The following is a 19,044-nucleotide window of genomic DNA, read 5'->3' as shown; positions in this document are numbered from 1 at the left end:
TGACCTGAGCCGAAGGCAGTCGCTTAACCAACTGAGCCACCCAGGCGCCCTGCATAGCATTCTTCAGGTCTGCATGTCTCAAGTGTCCAGATTTCTTCCCCTTTTTATATGGATAACCAGCCATATTGGATTAATGGCTCACTGTACTCCAGTATAATCTCATCTTAACTAATAATGTCTGCAGTTGACCCTATTTCCAAATAAGGTCACATTCTGAGCTACTGATGGTTAGTGTTTTAACATAGGAATTTGTGGGTGGACACAGTTCAGCCCTTAATGAAATCTAACACTGTGCATTTATCAGACCACCAGAGGGTTCTATTCTGCAAGGAATTTGGCAAGCTATAAAGCCAGAGAGCGGTGTCCACAAGAATGCCCTCACCCCAGACATCAACCACAAACTGGGAGATCCCCCAAATTGCTCTCACTTCAGACCAGCTGGGTATGAATTTAGGGGTTCCCACAACCACTTGCAGGTTTGATAACTCACTTGAGAGACTAGAACTCACTGAAGCTTGTTACACTCAGTTACATTTATCATAGGGAAAGGATACAAATTACAAGCAACAGAAGGAAGAGATACAGGACAGAATGTGAAAAGGATCTAAATACCCAGAATTGAAGTGGAATAGTATACGTGGAGTATTGCCAACCAGGGAATCTCACCTGAGTCTTTTATATCCAGAGTTTTTATTGGGGCTCCATCATGTACTGCCTGCATAGTTAACCTTTAGCCTCTAGCCCTGTCCCAGAGTTTGAGCTAATACCTTCAGTTTCTAGTTACTCCAGAAGTTGGAATTGATGTGAGGTGTCCCAAAGCCTCCATCATAAATCACATTGGTGACTGTCTGGTGTTCAGAGTTCCCAAGCAAACAGATTCTCCTGACATGCAGGACATTCCAGAGGCCTAGAAATCACTTCCCAGTAGCAGAGGGCAGAGGCCAGACCTCTCTTTTGGTATGATTAATTCTTCACACATCCCTTGATTGAAAGTTAAGAACCTTTGTTCTAATGATATGCTTTAAATTTAAAATCTGTTTCTGGATACTAATATCACAGCATTTTTTTTTTAAAGATTTTATTTATTTTTGACAGAGTGTACAAGCAGGGGGAGCGGCAGGCAGAGGGAGAGGGAGAAGCAGGCTCCCCGCTGAGCAAGGACCCCAATGTGGGGCTCGATCCCAGGACCCTGGGATCATGACCTGAGCCGAAGGCTGACACTTAACTGTCTGAGCCACCCAGGCGCTCCTATCACTACATTTTTTATGTTGTTACAATTTTTAACTTAAATATATTCAGTTTCCCAAAAAGGAAGAAGAATTTCAAAGGTAACATTTTAAATTGCTGTGTAAAATTCTATCTTGAAGGACAGAATAGACCATGTCACCTTTCTGTAATTTGCTACCATTTTTTGTTCCTCCTTAGACTTTTAAAGTGTCGGGGCTAAAGCGAGAATGTTACTAAATAATACAGATGACCCAGTTCTATCCAGTTTGTTTTGTTTTTAAGAAAACAATTTGTTACTGAGCTTATCTTGAAAATATAATTATAACAAATAAGTGTTACCTTTTAAAAATTTTTTGATAATCTATTTTATCTGACATTTCTATTCAGCTCCGTGAATAAAGCTAAATGTTTTTAACCTTTCAACATAGTTTACAAAATACTGTTCTAGACAATGGTTCTCAGCGTTTTGTTCTTCTGAAGTACACTTTTTTTTTAATGTTCTGAAGTACACTTAAGGAAAATGACAATCCTGTCAGCGATAGTGGCTCTCTAAAGCCAGTCAGCTTAAATGCCCCCAGCCCCTCCCTTTCTTCCTTTCTGATGTGAACTTGCACATTACTATTTTCTCTCTCTCTCTCTCTCACTAAACCCACCAGGTGAGAAAATATGAAGCTGTAGAATAGAGGAAAACAAACTGGCAAATATGGGTAAAAACTTGGAACACTTATTATACTTAACTAATTAAAAAGAGTAGCTGCCATTATGACAACACACAGATACAAACTACAAAGGAGGTATTCAATAATTCTCTACCCATTCTAGTGGAATATTTTAAAATGTAAAAATTTCTTAGGTTCACAAGTAAGTAGTTTTTAATATTTACGCTTAATGGCCCAATTATTTTAATATATAACAAATAAAAATGCACTGTTGCCTTATAATCTAGTTCCTATTTTAAAACTCATGTAGTATTTGCAGGGTGGGAAGTTGGTGCCAGACACACAAGCTGAAAAACTTGACAAATGCTGTGCTGGCAGTATGAAGGAAGTACTTTGAGAGACTCACAGAGAATGACCAATATATAGTAGGGGGAATACTAATAGTTACAACTTGAGGGCTTACTATGTGTGAAGCTTTTTACTTATATTGTCTCACTTATTCCTCTTACAGTCTCACTATATATACATTCTTAACAAACTGAAGTTGAGAGAGACTAACCAAAATCTAAAGCTAGGTATTAAGGAAGTGGCTAGAAATACTTCAGAAGGAACAGTTGAGTTGCTTTAACAGAGGAATAATTAAGATCTTTTGGACAAGGGGAAAGGCTTCACTTGGAGGTATGACAGATCATGTCTTGTTTAGGGAAATGGTGAGTAGCACTACACTATGAAATCACAGGGTTCACGGAAGGGAGTTGGAATTAGAGTGCAGGGTTAAACCTGAAAGGGAACGCTGAGGGCAGAGTGAGTGCCGGCTGTTTAGAGTTCAGGGCTTATCATTGGTAGTGTGAACAGTGAATATCACTTTAAGAAGAGAACTAATCATGATCAGATCTCTGTTTTAGTACGCTGTCAACAATATGAGTATAGGACCAGAGTGAGACTAGAGGCAGGAATACCAGTTTGGTGGCCATTATGAAAGTTTAGAAGAGAGATGAATGATGCCTGGGTAAGGATGTTCTTGGGGATTGAAAAAGTGATGTGAATATGAAGGCTTCTAAAGCAGAATGGGCAGAACTTGGTTACCAAAAGCTGTTTAGGTGGGTCATTAGATGGGGATTACAGGCCAGGTAGGTGGAAACTGAATGGTGGTTCCGTGAACTTATTGACATGTTTAACATGCTTGTAGAATATCTATAGGGAGAGGTCTAGTAAATAATGGGAAACACTGGACTAAATGATCTAAATGATGCTGCATTTATGGATAATTTTTGTTTTGTGTACTTGGGAAACAAACAGCTCAACATTTTTTATTTGTATTTTCTCCTGTGTTTTGTAGCCAATTAAATGAAAAGCCCTTACCTGAAGGCTGGGAAATGAGATTCACAGTTGATGGAATTCCATATTTTGTGGACCACAATAGAAGAACAACCACCTATATTGATCCCCGCACTGGAAAATCTGCCCTGTAAGTTTTCTAAACATTGTAGATTAGAAGTAAAACTGATTCTTAAGATTTTGTTATGAAGATCTGAATTAGCAAGGAATACAGTTCTTATTGTTTCTTGAGTTGCCCAAAGGTCATTGTTCACTAAATATTTTGTATTTTTATTACCCTATGTATTTATCACCATATTTTCTCCTAGAGACGTTTCATATGTTATCTATTCACACAGCACTAAAAAGGTTATTTAGAAATTATCAGTACAGTACTGCTCACAAATTAATCCCTGATTTCTGATGCCTGCTTACAGTTCTCCTATTTGTTTTTCTTTTCCATATTTAAAAAGCAACTTTATGTTTTGTTTTGTTTAACATGTTTTATTTAAGGTGTTTTTTTGTGGTGAAATACAGCAGAGTTTACCATTTTAACCATTTTAAGTGTACAATTCAGTGGTGGCATTAAGTACATTCACTTTGTTGTGCAACCATCAACACCATCCATCTCCAGAAGATTTTTATCATCCCATACTGAAACTCTATGCCTATTAAACAATAACTCTCCTATCCCCTTCTTTCCTTAGCCCCCGATAACTCTTAACACTTCCTGTCTCTATGAATTTGACTGCTCATATAAATGGAATCATATGGTATTTGTGCTTGTGACTGGTTTATTTCACTTAGCATTATATCTCCAAGGTTCGTCTGTGTTACCATTTGTATCCGAATTTCACTCCTTTTTAATGCAGAATAATACTTTAGTATATGTATATACCATATTTTATTTATACATCTGTTCATGGACTTTTGGGTTGTTTCAAACATCTTTTGACTATTGTGAATAATGCAGCTGTGAATGTGAGTGTACAGATACCTGTTTGAGTTTTTGTTTTCACTTCTTTTGTGTATAATACTCAGAAGTGGAATTGCCTGGCCAGTGGTAATTCTGTTTTTTTTTTTTTTTTGAGGCACTTCAAGACTGTCTTCCACAGTGGGTATACCATTTTACATTGCCACCAAAAGTGTATATAGGTTCCACGTTTTCCACATCAGTGGTTGTTGTTTTCTGTTTTTTAAAAATGTCAGTCTGATGGGTATGAAGTGGTATCTCATGGTTTTTATTTGTATTTCTGTAATGATAAATGATTTTGAGCATCTTTTCATGTGTTAATTGACCAAATATTTGTATATCTTCCTTGAGGAAATGTCTATTCAACTTCTTTGCCCATCTTTGCATCTCGTTGGTTTTTTATTTTCTTTTTCTTTTTTATTTTTAAAGATTTTATTTATTTATTTGAGAGAGAATGAGAGAGAGAGAGAGAGAGCCTGAGAGTGGGGAGGGTCAGAGCAAGAAGCAGACTCCCTGCCAAGCAGGGAGCTCGATGTGGGACTCGATCCCAGGACTCCAGGATCATGACCTGAGCCGAAGGCAGTCACTTAACCAACTGAGCCACCCAGGAGCCCTGTTTTTTATTTTTTGAATTTTAGAAGTTCTTTATATTCTGGATACTAATCCCTTATCAGATACATCATATGCAAATATTTTTTCCTATTCTGTGCATTGACCTAAGTTTTATAACTTTAGCTCTTAGGTGTAGGTTTTGCGTCCATTTTTCGTTAATTTTTGTAAATGGTATTAGGAAAGGGTCTAACTTCATTTTTTTGCAAGTGGAGATCCAGTTTTCCAAGGACCATTTGCTGAAAAGACTGTCGAACGGGCTTGGCACCCTTGTCAAAAATCCTTTGACCATATGTATATATGCAAAGGTTTATTTCTGGAGTTTATATTTCATTGGTCATTATGTCTGTCTTTATTGTAGTTCCACACTGTTTTCATTACTGTAGGTTTTACTAAATTTTGAACTCAGGAAATGTGAGTTCTCCAAGTTCTTTTTTGAGATTGCTTTGGCTTTTTAGGGTCCCTGAGATTTCGTGATTTTTAGGATAGAATTTTCTATTGGTGCAAAAAAAGTCATTAGGATTTTGATAGGGGTTACATTGAATTTGTAATTGTCTTTGGTTTGTTTTGACATCTTAACAATATTACGTCTTTTAGGCCATGAACATAAGATGTCTTTACATTTATTTGTCTTCTTTAATTTCTTTCAACAATGTATTGTAGTTTCACAGTGTGCAAATCTTTTACCCCCTTGGTTTAGTAAATTCCTGGGTTTTTTTAATGCTATTTGTAAATGGAATTGTTTTCTTAAATTTTTTTCAGATTATTGGTTGTTAGTGTATAGAAATGCAACTGATTTTTGTGTTGTTTTATATCCTACCTTGCTGAATGTACTTATTAGTTCTAATAGTTCTTTGTTTCGAATCTAGAATTTTCTAAATATAAGATTATATAATCTTCAAACAAAGATAATTTTTACTTCTTCCTTTCCAATTTGGATGCCTTTTGTTTCTTTTTCTTGCCTAATTGCCCTGGCTAGAACTTCTGGTACTATGTTGAGTAGAAGGGAGAGCAGGCAACCTTGCGTTGTTCCTGATCTTTGAAGGAAAGCTTTCATTTTTCACCACTGAGTTTGTCATCTGTGGGATTTTCATAAATGGCTCTTATATTGAAGAAATATACTGCTGAAATCAGTTTGCTAATATTTTGTTGTGGACTCATATCAGTTCATCAGAAATACTGGTCAGTAGTTTTCTTGTGGTGTCTCTGGCTTTGATATCAGGGCAATATTTACCTCTTGTTACTTTTTGAATTTTATAATTTCTGCTTATTAAAAGCTTTGGGGGCTCCTGGCTGGCTCAGTTGGTAGAACATGTGACTCTTGATCTCGGGATTGTGAGTTCAAGCCCCACGTTGGGTGTTGAGTTTACTTAAAAATAAAATCTTAAAAAACTTTCATATGTAAAGAAGAAACTAGAAATTCAGGCCACTTAGGTTTTAATGAAATTAAAAATTATTTAAATATGGGTATTTACCCCAAGATACAAATATAGTGATCTGAAGGGGCACCTGCACCCCAATATTCATAGCAGCAATGTCCACAGTAGCCCAACTATGAGAGCCCAGATGTCCACCGACAGATGAATGGATAAAGAAGATGTGGTGTATGTGTATATATACATACACACAATGTAATACTACTCAGCCATCAAAAAAATGAAATCTTGCTGTTTGTAAGGATGTAGATGGAACTAGAGGGTATCATGCTAAGTGAAATAAGTCAATCAGAGAAAGATAATTATCGTATGATCTCACTTATATGTGGAATTTAAGAAACAAAACAGCATCACAGAGGAAGAGAGGAAAAATTAAAACAAGACGGAATCAGAGAGGTAGACAAACCATAAGAGACTCTTAATCATAGGAAACAAACTGAGGCTTGCTGGAGGGGAGGGAGGTGGGGGGAGGGGGTAACTGGGTGATAGACATTAAGGAGGCACATGATGTAATGAGCACTGGGTATTATATAAGGCTGAGGAATCACTGACCTATACCTCAGAAACCAATAATGTATTTTAATTAATTGAATTTAAATGTTTGAAAATATTTAAATATGTAAATAATAGATAGAAAACAGAAAACCTTAAAACCATAGTGGTTCCTTTATGACAGACATACGCTTCTTTCCATCATTAAGCACACTGCTAATAACCCATGGCTCAATAAAGTCATGAGAAATTAGGAAACATTGTATTTAATGATAATAAAAATACACCATATCACATTTTGTGGGGTTTAACAAAAATAGTCCTCAGAAGAAATTTTCTTGTTCTGTATAGGATTAGATTAGAAAATAAGAAAGGTATAAAATCAGTGATCACTGCTTTCACCTTACTCTAGAAAGTTAGTTAAACCCCAAATAAGCACAAAAAAGGAAATAAGCATAAAAGCAGATATTAACAAAATGAAAATGAAACTATAGAGAACTCAGAGCTAGAAGTTGGATCTTGAAAAAAATTACTATCGATAACCCCTAGTAAATCTGAGGAGAAAAAAAAGAAAACACAAATTAATATGAAAGTGAAAGGACATCACTACATATCCTATACACACTGAAAGATAACAAAGTGTATATTGAACAACTTTATGCCAAGAATTTTTATTTTTATTTTTTTTAAAGAGAGGGAGGGGAGGGGCAGAGGGAAAGGGAAAAAGAATCTTAAGCCAAGCATGGAGCCCGATGCAGGGCTTGATGTGGGGCTCGATGTGAGGCTCAATTCAAGACCCTAAGATCATGACCTGAGCCAAAATCAAGAGTCAGACACTTAACCAACTGAGCCACCCAGGTGCCCCAAGAAGTTTTTTTTTTTTTAAGGTGGTGTTTAGGAGTATGCTATGCTACAGTATTTTTATATTTGAGTACTGAGGGGGTGTGGTATTTTGCTTTCCTTCTGTATATTATCTTACGAACTGCTATATATGTCATATTAACATTCCTCCTCAGAGACAATGGACCACAGATAGCCTATGTACGGGACTTCAAGGCAAAAGTTCAGTATTTCCGGTTCTGGTGTCAGGTTAGTATCAGGACTTTTTTCTGTACTCCTTTTCTTTTGATATGTTGCTTATATTACACAGTGATTGTGAAAATAATTAAGCCATAGAAAAACAGGTAAAGTGGGAAGCATCAGAATCTCTTTTTTCTATTTTTAGGGCAAAGAAAAAGATTTATCAGATCATTTGTGGCTTCTGTAGTCCAGAAGAATAAACTTGAAACAGTTTGAATAAAAAAAACTGCTACTCTCCTTTCAGTACCCATAATTCTAAGATTGCAAAAATCTTCACACAAATGAGTTAAAACATTTTCTGGTGTATAGATTGTAACCAGCCCCTTTCATATCTAATATTTGATACATATATATGTATATATATATATAATTACATTCTGAGTATTCTTCCCAGATGTGATCAGTTATTTCTGATATATATTTTCTGAATTAATGATTTCTTTATGGGTTCTAAATAAAATTAATGTACTAATCAAAATGTTAACTGATGAATATTTTTAAACTTCAAACTTATGTAATTAAGTGGGCCCAGGCAAGCAAGAGTAATCTAAGTTAGCTTTTTGAAAATTAAAGATTTATTTGACTGATTACGCACTGCATATGAGATCTTTTTTCTTTTGTTTTCTTTTGTTATATATCAAATGATCTGTAATTAGCGTGAATGCTCACAAATGCATGGTTAAACACTATTGAAATAAGTTTATATTCATACTCTGTTTAAGCAAAAATAAAAGTAAATAGAACTTCACTCTTGGTTTTTCAATAGGCTATTTTAATAGAGTTGACTTAAGTCATTCTTATGTTTCAGCAACTGGCCATGCCACAGCACATAAAGATTACAGTGACAAGAAAGACATTGTTTGAAGATTCCTTTCAGCAGGTACTGTCTTATTCACTTGATAGTTTGCCCCGTGGCTGCCTGCCCAGAACCACTTTTGGTTCCAGGTCTAAACAGTTTGGGCTTTTGAGTTGGAGTCCTTAAATTAAGTATTGCCAGCTGCATTAGTACTTACAATGTAGGAACATGTATATGTTTGTATATGTATATGTCTTGTGCTTTTGAAATGTCAGTAATTTAAAGTAATTGGTGAGTTTCAGATTTTCGTTTCTAAGTTAAGTGCTCAGTTTGAAATAGATATTTGAGTAAAAAGATAGGTTTTTGGTAGCCAAAGAAATATCCATATGAACATTATTGGATGGGTAGAAAGGAAGAGGGGATGATTTTGCTTTTATACTTGTGTGTTACTTGCATTTTTACAGTAAGCATTTGTCGCTCATAATTTTTACAAAAAAATTTTTATGTAGGAAAGAAATTGGTCATTGGTTATGATACCAAAATAAAGATATTTTTTTCAGAAGTAGTCAACAAATTTTTTATTGTCCTCAGAACCCAAGTTAATTTACACTTACTTTTATTTTGCAACTTAACCAACTGCAAATAAATGTTAAGAGATTTTGTTGTAAAGATTAAAATGGCCAGGGCGCCTGGGTGGCTCAGTTGGTTAAGCGACTGCCTTCGGTTCAGGTCATGATCCTGGAGTCCCGGGATCGAGTCCCGCGTCGGGCTCCCTGCTCAGCAGGGAGTCTGCTTCTCCCTCTGACCCTCTTCCCTCTCGTGCTATCTCTCAAATAAATAAATAAATAAATCTTTAAAAAAAAAAAAAAAGATGGCCAGTGAAAAACTGTCTTAAAGTGAAAACATCTACTTAGTCCTTATTTTATGGCCAGATATGGACATAATTTTTTATTATCACGCCCCTATTGATAATTGTGGTAGCTATAGCTTCAAAATGAATACAAGGGAAAAGAGATTTTCTGAGTTGGTTGGCAGGCCGTCTGACTTAGCTGGCTACTTGCTTTCAGAAAGTTATGTACATTTCCTAATGGAACCTCACTAATTAACATTGAAGAGAAAAGCCAGTTGACATCCTGCTAAGTAGGAGCAGATAGCTTTTTAGCAGCAGAACTTAACTGAGGTCATTTAGAGAATTATGAGTGATTCCCTTGATCTTATGTAAGTCTCCAAGGCCATTCCCAACTCCAGTCATTACCTGCTTCTAATTTTCATATTCATAACTATGTAGTCAGTCTCTGGTGGGCCAGTTTCTTGGACCATACTTGCTATTGCAGTGCTGAAAGGTGCAAAACATGATTAAATATCCCTTTATTTTTTGACTTTTGAAACCTAAAGGCTTTTGCAGACTGACAGACCAGATGGTACTAAAACAGTTGTTTAAAATTGTCACCCTAGATCTGATATCCATCAAATAAATGTGAAACCAAAACTTATGAGAAAAATTTGATTGCTTTGGAAGAGTGACAAATCTAATAGCAAAATTAGCATCAAATTTTCTTCCTAAGTGGTGGATAAAGTTTGGGGTAGTGTTTTTGCTCATTGGGGAAATTGCAGGAGAAAAAAATTTTTTTACTATTAGGTGTTTATTAAAGGGTACTACTTAAAGATATTTTTCCCAGGGAACAGCAAATCCTAAAGTATCAAACACAGGGCAAAAAAAAACAACCAGAATTTCCAAAGGGGAACAGTCTCAGGTTTGGGGGAATAGCAAGAGAGATCAAAAACAGCTCTAGGTTTTGGGGAGCAGCCCTAGGGACAAGGAATAGCCAAAGGGAGCAAGAAACAAACCAACAAAAACAAATGTTTTAACCTTTAATATCTGTCATTTGTATTGCTATGTGCCTAACCTAGAGTATTTGTAGAATATTTGTCATAGCATCGAATTTTTTGTTATATCTGGGATTTTTTTAGTGGTATATGAATTCATGAAAGTGATGTATTTATTTTGTGGGAACTGAGCCCTGGCATAAGCAGGTTACTTACTGGGCCTCTTTGGATATTTAGTGTGAGAGTTCATTCTAATTTCATAAAACAGAGGCATTAAGTCCACTTCTCTTTGTCCAGGCCCTGTCACTTTGTTTTCTAAGAATAATTAATATTTGTAATGTTCTTTGGCCCAATTTTAGGCAAGTAATTAGTTTTACAAAGGAAAAACCCAAATCATCTACTCATTATATTTCAGTAATGGTGCTGTCCTTCAAATATGAAGATGATCTTATTAACCACTGTAGTAGGACACAAAATTTGAGTATTTTTCCAGGTATTTATAGGTTTCCACTGAGAATGAGTTTCCAAAATTAACTATATTCTTTCTGCAGCCACTGGTTTTCATTTCCAGGTTAGCCAAACGCTGTTATGTGTACTTTTGGCTGTAAAACAAACCCAAACATAACCAAACCAAACCCTTCACCACCCAAATGACCTAACAAAGGACCATGCCCACAGTTAGCTCTAAGCAAGTGACAGAAGCAACTTGATAAGTCAAAAGTAGGATTATTTAAAAGAAAATTATGTATCTATAAGGTATATTAAAATATAGATGTGTATAATATCTATAAAATATTATAAAACTTTAATGTATTTTCTGCATGTATGGTGCTGACTAGACCACGAACACCATTCTGTGTCATGGGAAACTCAAGTTACCTATAAGGAAGAATATCTCAGACCTGGAAGTGGTAGAATGATGTTTCAACAACTGCTTTTACCAATCCTTTTATTATTTTGTAGATAATGAGCTTCAATCCCCAAGATCTGCGAAGACGTTTGTGGGTGATTTTTCCAGGAGAAGAAGGTTTAGATTATGGAGGTGTAGCAAGGTAGTGATAATATGAATACTCAGAACTTAGTTCCTTTCTTCCAAAGGTATCATTCACTTTGCTTGCAAGTATTTTCTCAATCTTATTTCAGGAAAATGAATGTAGCAAATTATTGTACCTTTATTTGGCAGCTACAGAAGTTCAGCAAACACTAATTCAGCACTTTCTAAGGGGCTGCTAGTTGATTTCCCCCACATTACTCATTTTAATCCTCAGGATAACCCTGTGAGATAGAATTTTATAGGTAATAAGGTTCAGAGACTAACCTACAGCACATAACTAAGATGTAGAGCCTGGATGCAAGCTTTGTATCATCAAACCAGAAGCCAGTGTTCAGTCTACCACCTCTTTTTTGTTCCACAGAGCGAGTGTACAAGGCCCTATAGTGATCAGGTTATTTTCCCCATCACAGATTATTGATACAGATAATAGCCATTCAGTTCCCAACTGAGATTAATATAGCTGTTTTAAGAATACAGAGGAATGTGTAAAATAGGAGTTAAAATTTTAAATTCTGCTTTCTTAATATTGGAGCTTCTAATCAAATCCTAGAAGACAAACTCAAGAAATTCCTTTGCTTATTCCATAACAATATAGCACATCAGGTTAAATACTTGCATAGCAGTGGCAGTGTGGAAAGCAAGGACTTTGGAGTCAAGATTGGATTTGAATCCTTTTTCTGCACTCATTAATACAACCTGGGGCAAATCTCTTCCATCTGTAAAAAAAAAGAATAGTCACATCTAGTTTTCTAGGATTATTGTGAAGAATAGAAATAGTGTTTATTAGTGACTTAGTTCAGACCCTCCATTTTTGTGTGCTTACTAAATGATGGCTACATTTTAGTAGTTCTTATTTATGTTATGTATTAAAGTTCACATTTCAAAATGTATGAAATAACCACTGGTTAATAATAAATATGAATAGAAACATTGAATTTTGTATAAGTTAAAGGTAATTCAGGAGGAGGGCAATCATTTATTCTTAATTAGAAAATCAAATAGTATTAAAGTATAAGCAGCATTACCACCAGAGGCCATGAACTCACGAAAAGAAATCTCAGACACAAGCTAGTATCATCTGTATTGCCCCAGATCCATTCTACCTACCAGGCCCACCCATGTTATATAGTAACCATAATCTTACGTTAATATTGGTTGGTATTTTCACAACAGTTGAATTAGAGCTCCTCAGAGCATTTTTCTAATGAATGAGTAGCTTCGATTAAATGTTTTATTGTCTTCGTGAAATTGGAAGTTTTTTCATATTTACCTAAAATTTAGAGAGCAGTGGCATTTGACGAGGAATACTGTGAGGTTTAGTAACAGATGGGGTAATATTAGACTTCTTTCAGCTGCTCTAACTACATGGGTTAATAGTGAATTTTAAACTTGGCCTCTATATAGTATTTCATTGATTCTAAGACTCATATTTTAACGTCTCTGACGTTGGGATATGTATCACAATTAGAAAAATTTTTAGTGGCTCAGCAAATAATGGTGTCTTTTAAGTCGATGATGTCTTAGATTCTTTGAAATATAATATGCAGTGTGCAAATATCATCTCTGTAAACTAGATGTCTGTTTGAACAGATGCAGTTCAAAATCAACATGGGATTAGAAAACTATCACCAGCTGAGGAGTGTAGATCCCTGAGAACTTTGTAGCACTGCTCTTTGATTTGTTGGCATGGTTTTTTCACCCTAAATTTTCTTTTGATTTCAGAGAGTGGTTCTTTCTTTTGTCACACGAGGTGTTGAACCCAATGTATTGCCTGTTTGAATATGCAGGGAAAGATAACTACTGCTTGCAGATTAATCCTGCTTCTTACATCAATCCAGATCACCTGAAATATTTTCGTTTTATTGGCAGGTTTATTGCCATGGTAAGTACAGGTGGAGAACTGGGTTTACTTTGCTAACTCAGCACTACTAAAGCCTTGTTTCTTTAACCTTCTCATTTGAAATTTTCTCATCACTAAGACATTTTTTAAGATTGGTTTGTTATCTTTGTCCTTTTCCCAAAAATGTGGCATAATAGATGACGGGAGCTTTCAGGGAAGAATTCATCTAACATTCTATTATAAAATAATCATAAATGGTATTATTTTCTTCTCATATAGGCTCTGTTCCATGGGAAATTCATAGACACAGGTTTTTCTTTGCCATTCTATAAGCGTATATTGAACAAACCAGTTGGACTCAAGGATTTAGAATCTATTGATCCAGAATTTTACAATTCTCTCATCTGGGTTAAGTAAGTTTGTTTCCATTTAATTTATCAAAATATAGTCTTATATGCTTTCATAATGGTGTTGGTAGCTTATCCAAACTGTAAGCATGCAGTTGGTTTATTGAATTTAAATATTAAACTTGTTTTGTTTTTTAATACAATAGATTTTACAGAATACACCCATTATATTAGGTAAAAATATGACTTCAGAGTATAATCTCTCCAGTTTTCTTATTATTTTGATGCTATAGTTTTATAGTAATTATTGAAGAACACAATCCTTTAAATACTTTTTATATGATTGAATTAGTATAACAAATAGTGTTAATTTCATTTGTGCAGAGAAAACAATATTGAGGAATGTGGTTTGGAAATGTACTTCTCTGTCGATAAAGAAATTTTAGGTGAAATCAAGAGTCATGATTTGAAACCTAATGGTGGAAATATTCTTGTGACAGAAGAAAATAAAGAGGAATATATCAGGTGAGAGAGAATGCTCCTTTTAACATACTTTAGCGTTTCTGTTGGGCTGCTGCACATTGGACAGTATTTCAAAAGATAATGTTTGCCTTTTTACTAATCATGAGAACTGATCGTATATAACAAGGACATGATCCTTTTCTACCTTACAAGTGTGTTGATAGAGGAACAAGGAAAGTGGTATGGGAAGTCAAGGAAGGGAGACATTATTTCTTTTAGTTGTAATCATGGAGCAAGTAACTGATGATAGTTAATATAAGCTTTGAAGGTTGGGGAGAATTCAGTTGTGCAGAAATGAGAACAAAAGTTATAAACAGAGATGGGAAGGCTGGAAAGCACAAGTCACAAATAGTAAATAGGGAAGTGTAGTGGTGCTGTCAGGCAGCTCAGAGTTGATACCCCATTCTGCCATGTCCTGCATTTCAGAGGCCAAGGAAAATGAGGAATCTTTAGAAAATGTGGAGGCTAATAAGTTATAGTAACCCTTAAGAGAACAGTTAGAACTACATCCAAGTGGTAGATAAAGAAGCCCCATTACAAGAAATTAAAGACCATATTCAGTAGACAATCTAAATTTCTTTTAACAAGTCTGGCAGCAGACCAATAGGAAGGTGTAACAGATTCTTGTGGAGGCAGCAGGGTATCCTGCTGGTTAACTCAAAGAATTAATCTAATGGGTACTGATAAGTTTTATACACCTTTCTTGGTATATTTTCAGTTTAACCACAATTTGAAGATTATAAAGGGATAAAAAAGAATTTTGGTTATATAGAACTTTCACTTTTTCTCCAAAAGTGGGAGTTTTAAGAGTAGAAATAGTGCTAGATCACTCTTTTAAATACCAGTTCTATAACCACTGTGCCATGTAATATCAAGTCATTGAAAAGAACCTCAAGGGGCGCCTGGGTGGCTCAGTCCATTAAACGTCTGCTTTTGGCTCAGGTCATGATCCTGGGGTCTTGGGATCAAGCCCTGCATTGGGCTCCCTGCTCAGTGGGGAGTCTGCTTCTCCCTCTGCTTCTCCCCCTGTTCGTACTCTCTCTCTCTCGATCTCTCAAATAAATAAAATCTTTTTTTAAAGTCAAAGTTAAAATCTAGAATATTTAGTAGAGAATTTTCATTAAAAGTATTTTCATTCAGGGCGCCTGGGTGGCTCAGTTGGTTAAGCAACTGCCTTCAGCTCAGGTCATGATCCTGGAGTCCCGGGATCGAGTCCCACATCGGGCTCCCTGCTCAGCGGGGAGTCTGCTTCTCCCTCTGACCCTCTTCCCTCTCATGCTCTCTATCTCTCATTCTTTCTCTCTCAAATAAATAAATAAAATCTTTAAAAAAAAAAAAAAAGTATTTTCATTCAAGGGGCGCCTGGGTGGCTCAGTCATGATCTTAGGATGGTGGGATCCAGCCCCGCTGCGGCTTCTTGCTCAGCAGGGAGTCTGCTGGAGATTCTCTCTCCCTCACCTTCAGTACCTCCCCGCACCACACACTCTGTTGCTCTCGCATGCACGCACATGCACGCACATGCACGCACGTCCTCTATCTTCAAAAAAAGTATTTTCTTTCAAAAAAAAAATTGCAAGGGGGTATCTATAAGTTAAAAGCTTAAGAGACTTTTACAATGTATGACCCCTTTTTAGATGCTGATTGAAGCAGTATGTTAAATTGAGTCAGTCAGAATTTGAGCACTGAATACTTGGCTGTAAAGGAATTGTTTACTTTTTTGTGTGATAATAGAATTGTGATTGTTTTCAAAATGAGACTTTATCTTACAGAGATACATGCTGAATTATTTATGTTTAAAATGATAGTATATGATTTCTAGGTATGGGTAGGGGCATAATGAAATAAGATTGGTGTTGGGTTGAAGCTGGGATATACATAGGACTCATTATATCCTACTTTTATAAATATTTGAAGTTTTTCATAATAAAGTTTTTAAAAATTATTTTTACACTCAGAATTTAAAGGTAAAATCTAAACTTCCTGATAGCTTTTTTAATATTTATTTACCAGAATGGTAGCTGAATGGAGGTTGTCTCGAGGTGTTGAAGAACAGACACAAGCTTTCTTTGAGGGCTTTAATGAAATTCTTCCCCAGCAGTATTTGCAATACTTTGATGCAAAGGAATTAGAGGTAATGAGTTTTTCTTATTTCCTCTGCAGCATGCTGGTAAATAATGCCTTCAGGTGTCTGCTTTCAGTTCACTTTCTCATCTTTGCAGGAGCAATAGTATTTTTTATGCTAGCAGGATGTTTTGAAGCATCCCTAGTGGTTTAAAAAGTCCGTAATTTATCAAATATATAAAAGTGTTACCCTCCAAAAAGAATTACTATCAGAACCTCTCTACAATGAATGACTTACTTACCTGAATATGTGTATTTCTTTTTGAATATGTGTATATATGACACTATCCATGGAAACTCAACCTTCATAAGTAATGTAGACACAATTCTTGATGCACAGTTTATAAGCCTAAGCCTCTGATTAATTTGTTTTTTGAAAGTTGTTGAATATTAGTCTTCTCTTTGTCTAGCAGTTTTATATAGGCTGTAAAGAATTTTTTTTTACTCTCCAAAGGTCCTTTTATGTGGAATGCAAGAGATTGATTTGAATGACTGGCAAAGACATGCCATCTACCGTCATTACACTAGGACAAGCAAACAAATCATGTGGTTTTGGCAGGTTTGTCTCAGTTTATTTCTGTTGGCAGAACATCATAATTTTTTAGAAATTGCTTATCACACATGGAAGAAAGTCACAGAACAAAATGTACCAGTATATTCAGGCCCCTTTTTCCATCCTATGTATTATAATAAATGAATAGATTATACAATTGCTAAGTTATAGAAACAGCCCAACTGTCCATTGATAGATGAATGGATCAAGATGTGGTCTGTGTGTGTATGTATATATATATATATATATAAATGTGTGTGTGGGTGTATATCACTGGAATATTACTCAGCTATACAAAAGAATGAAATCTTAAGAAAAAAAAAAAAAGACTGGACTCTTGCCATTTGCAATATCATGAATGGATCTAGAGGGTGTAATACTAAGTGAAATAAGTCAGCCAGAAAAAGACAAATACCATGTGATTTCACTCATGTGGAATTTAAGAAACAGACAGGGGCGCCTGGGTGGCTCAGTCTTTAAGCGTCTGCCTTTGGCTTGGGTCGTGGTCCCAGGTTCCTGGGATCGAGCCCTGCTTTGGGCTCCCTGCTCGGCAGGAAGCCTGCTTCTCCCTCTCCCACTCCCCCTGTTTGTGTTCCCTCTCTCGCTGTGTCTCTCTCTCTCAAATAAATAAATCTTAAAAAAAAAAAAAAAAGACAAACCAAAAAAACAGACTCTTAACTAGAGAGAACAAACTGATGGTTACCAGAGGGGAGGTGGGTGGAGGGATGGGTGAGACAGGTGAAGGGGGTTAAGAGTACACTCATCATGATGAGCACTGAGTAATGCAGAGAATTGTTGAATCACTATTGTACCCCTGAAACTAGTATAATACTGTATATTAATTATACTGGAATTAAAATTTTAAAAAAAGATTATAACAGTATTTTTAAAAAACTATTGCTGAGTAAAGCAACACACACCTTGCACCTTTGCCGAGGGTATAAGACAACTTCAAATGATGATTCCCCTGCATTTGATCTAAATACTTTTGGAATATTATGGAACTGTCTCAAGTATGGTTTTCATCATTCATACCTCATTAAGAATTATATAATGTTTAGAAGGCAAAACGTAAGGGAGCAACCTGGTTTGGAATCATAATGATGTGTCTTCAAAAAATACCTGCTATAAGCACAAGAGAAGATGCGCAAATCACTAATCATTAGGGAAGTGCAGATCAAAACCACAATGAGATACTATTTCATATCCATTACTGTCATGGCTATTATCAAGAAACAGAAAATAGGGCGCCTGGGTGGCTCAGATGGTTAAGCGTCTGCCTTCGGCTCAGGTCATGATCCCAGGGTCCTGGGATCGAGTCCCGCATCGGGCTCCCTGCTCCTTGGGAGCCTGCTTCTCCCTCTGCTTCTCTCTCTCTCTCCCGCTCTCTCTGTCTCTCATGAATAAATAAATAAAATCTTTAAAAAAAATAAAGAAACAGAAAATAATCATCCTTGTTGAGGATGTAGAGAAATTGGAACTCTCCTGCATTGCTGGTGGGAATGTAAAGTGGTGCACAACTGTGGAAAACAATTTGATGGCTCCCCAAAAAGCTAAACATAAATTAACATATCCAGCAGTTCTCCTAGGTATACCCAGAAGAAGTGAAAGCAGGCACTCAAACACATACTGTATACCTATGTTCATAACAGCGTTATTCACAGTAGCCAAAAGGTAGAAGCAACTTGTGTCCATCAGCAGATGAATGGATAAACAAAATGTAGTATACACATACAATGGAATATTATCCAGCCTTAAAGAGAAAGGAAATTCTTTTATTATTATTAGTAGTAGTAGTAGTAGTAACATATAATGTAATATTTGTTTCAGGGGTCCAGGTCTGTGATTCATCAGTCTTAATATACTGCACTCCCCACAACTCATACCCTCCCCAGTGTCCATCACCCAGCCACCCCATCCCTCCCACCCCCCTCCACTCCAGCAACCCTCAGGAGAAAGGAAATTCTGATAGGCTACAACAGGGGTGAACCTTAAGAATATTATGCTGAGTGAAATAAGCCAGTCACAAAGGCATAAATGTTGTATGATTCCATTTATATGAGGTATCTAGAATAGGCAAATTCATAGAGACAAAGTAGAATAGAGGCTAACAAGGGCTGTTGGGGATGAGGAAATAAGTTTCATGAATTCAGAGTTTTTGTTTAGGATGATAAAATTCTGGAAATAGTGG

The 19,044-nt window shown here is 36.0% G+C and overlaps 1 protein-coding gene and 1 long non-coding RNA gene across 7 annotated transcripts in view; one reads left to right on the top strand and one right to left on the bottom strand.

The window, feature by feature from the left end:
* Window positions 1-721, bottom strand: part of LOC141370566 (uncharacterized) — a 70,272-nt gene extending 69,551 nt beyond the window's left edge. Inside the window, exon 1 of the long non-coding RNA XR_012374720.1 lies at window positions 667-721. This is a non-coding gene — a long non-coding RNA (uncharacterized lncRNA). The remainder of the gene's footprint in view (window positions 1-666) is intronic.
* Window positions 1-19,044, top strand: part of ITCH (itchy E3 ubiquitin protein ligase) — a 119,967-nt gene that overhangs the window by 89,479 nt on the left and 11,444 nt on the right. For all 6 annotated transcript variants that reach the window (XM_025875839.2, XM_025875840.2, XM_073880532.1 and 3 more), the window contains 9 exons: window positions 3,226-3,354; window positions 7,730-7,802; window positions 8,602-8,673; window positions 11,380-11,468; window positions 13,193-13,352; window positions 13,590-13,723; window positions 14,042-14,182; window positions 16,190-16,310; window positions 16,755-16,859. In XM_025875839.2, the coding sequence (XP_025731624.1) occupies window positions 3,226-3,354; window positions 7,730-7,802; window positions 8,602-8,673; window positions 11,380-11,468; window positions 13,193-13,352; window positions 13,590-13,723; window positions 14,042-14,182; window positions 16,190-16,310; window positions 16,755-16,859 (1,024 nt within the window). The remainder of the gene's footprint in view (window positions 1-3,225; window positions 3,355-7,729; window positions 7,803-8,601; window positions 8,674-11,379; window positions 11,469-13,192; window positions 13,353-13,589; window positions 13,724-14,041; window positions 14,183-16,189; window positions 16,311-16,754; window positions 16,860-19,044) is intronic.

The sequence above is a fragment of the Callorhinus ursinus genome, unplaced genomic scaffold, assembly GCF_003265705.2.
Source record: "Callorhinus ursinus isolate GAN/ISIS: 27379988/994484 unplaced genomic scaffold, GSC_fseal_2.0 scaffold38, whole genome shotgun sequence".
In the NCBI taxonomy this organism is placed as follows: Eukaryota; Metazoa; Chordata; class Mammalia; order Carnivora; family Otariidae; genus Callorhinus; species Callorhinus ursinus.
Note: the sequence above shows the minus strand (reverse complement) of the source record. Positions and strands in the feature narration are given on the sequence as shown.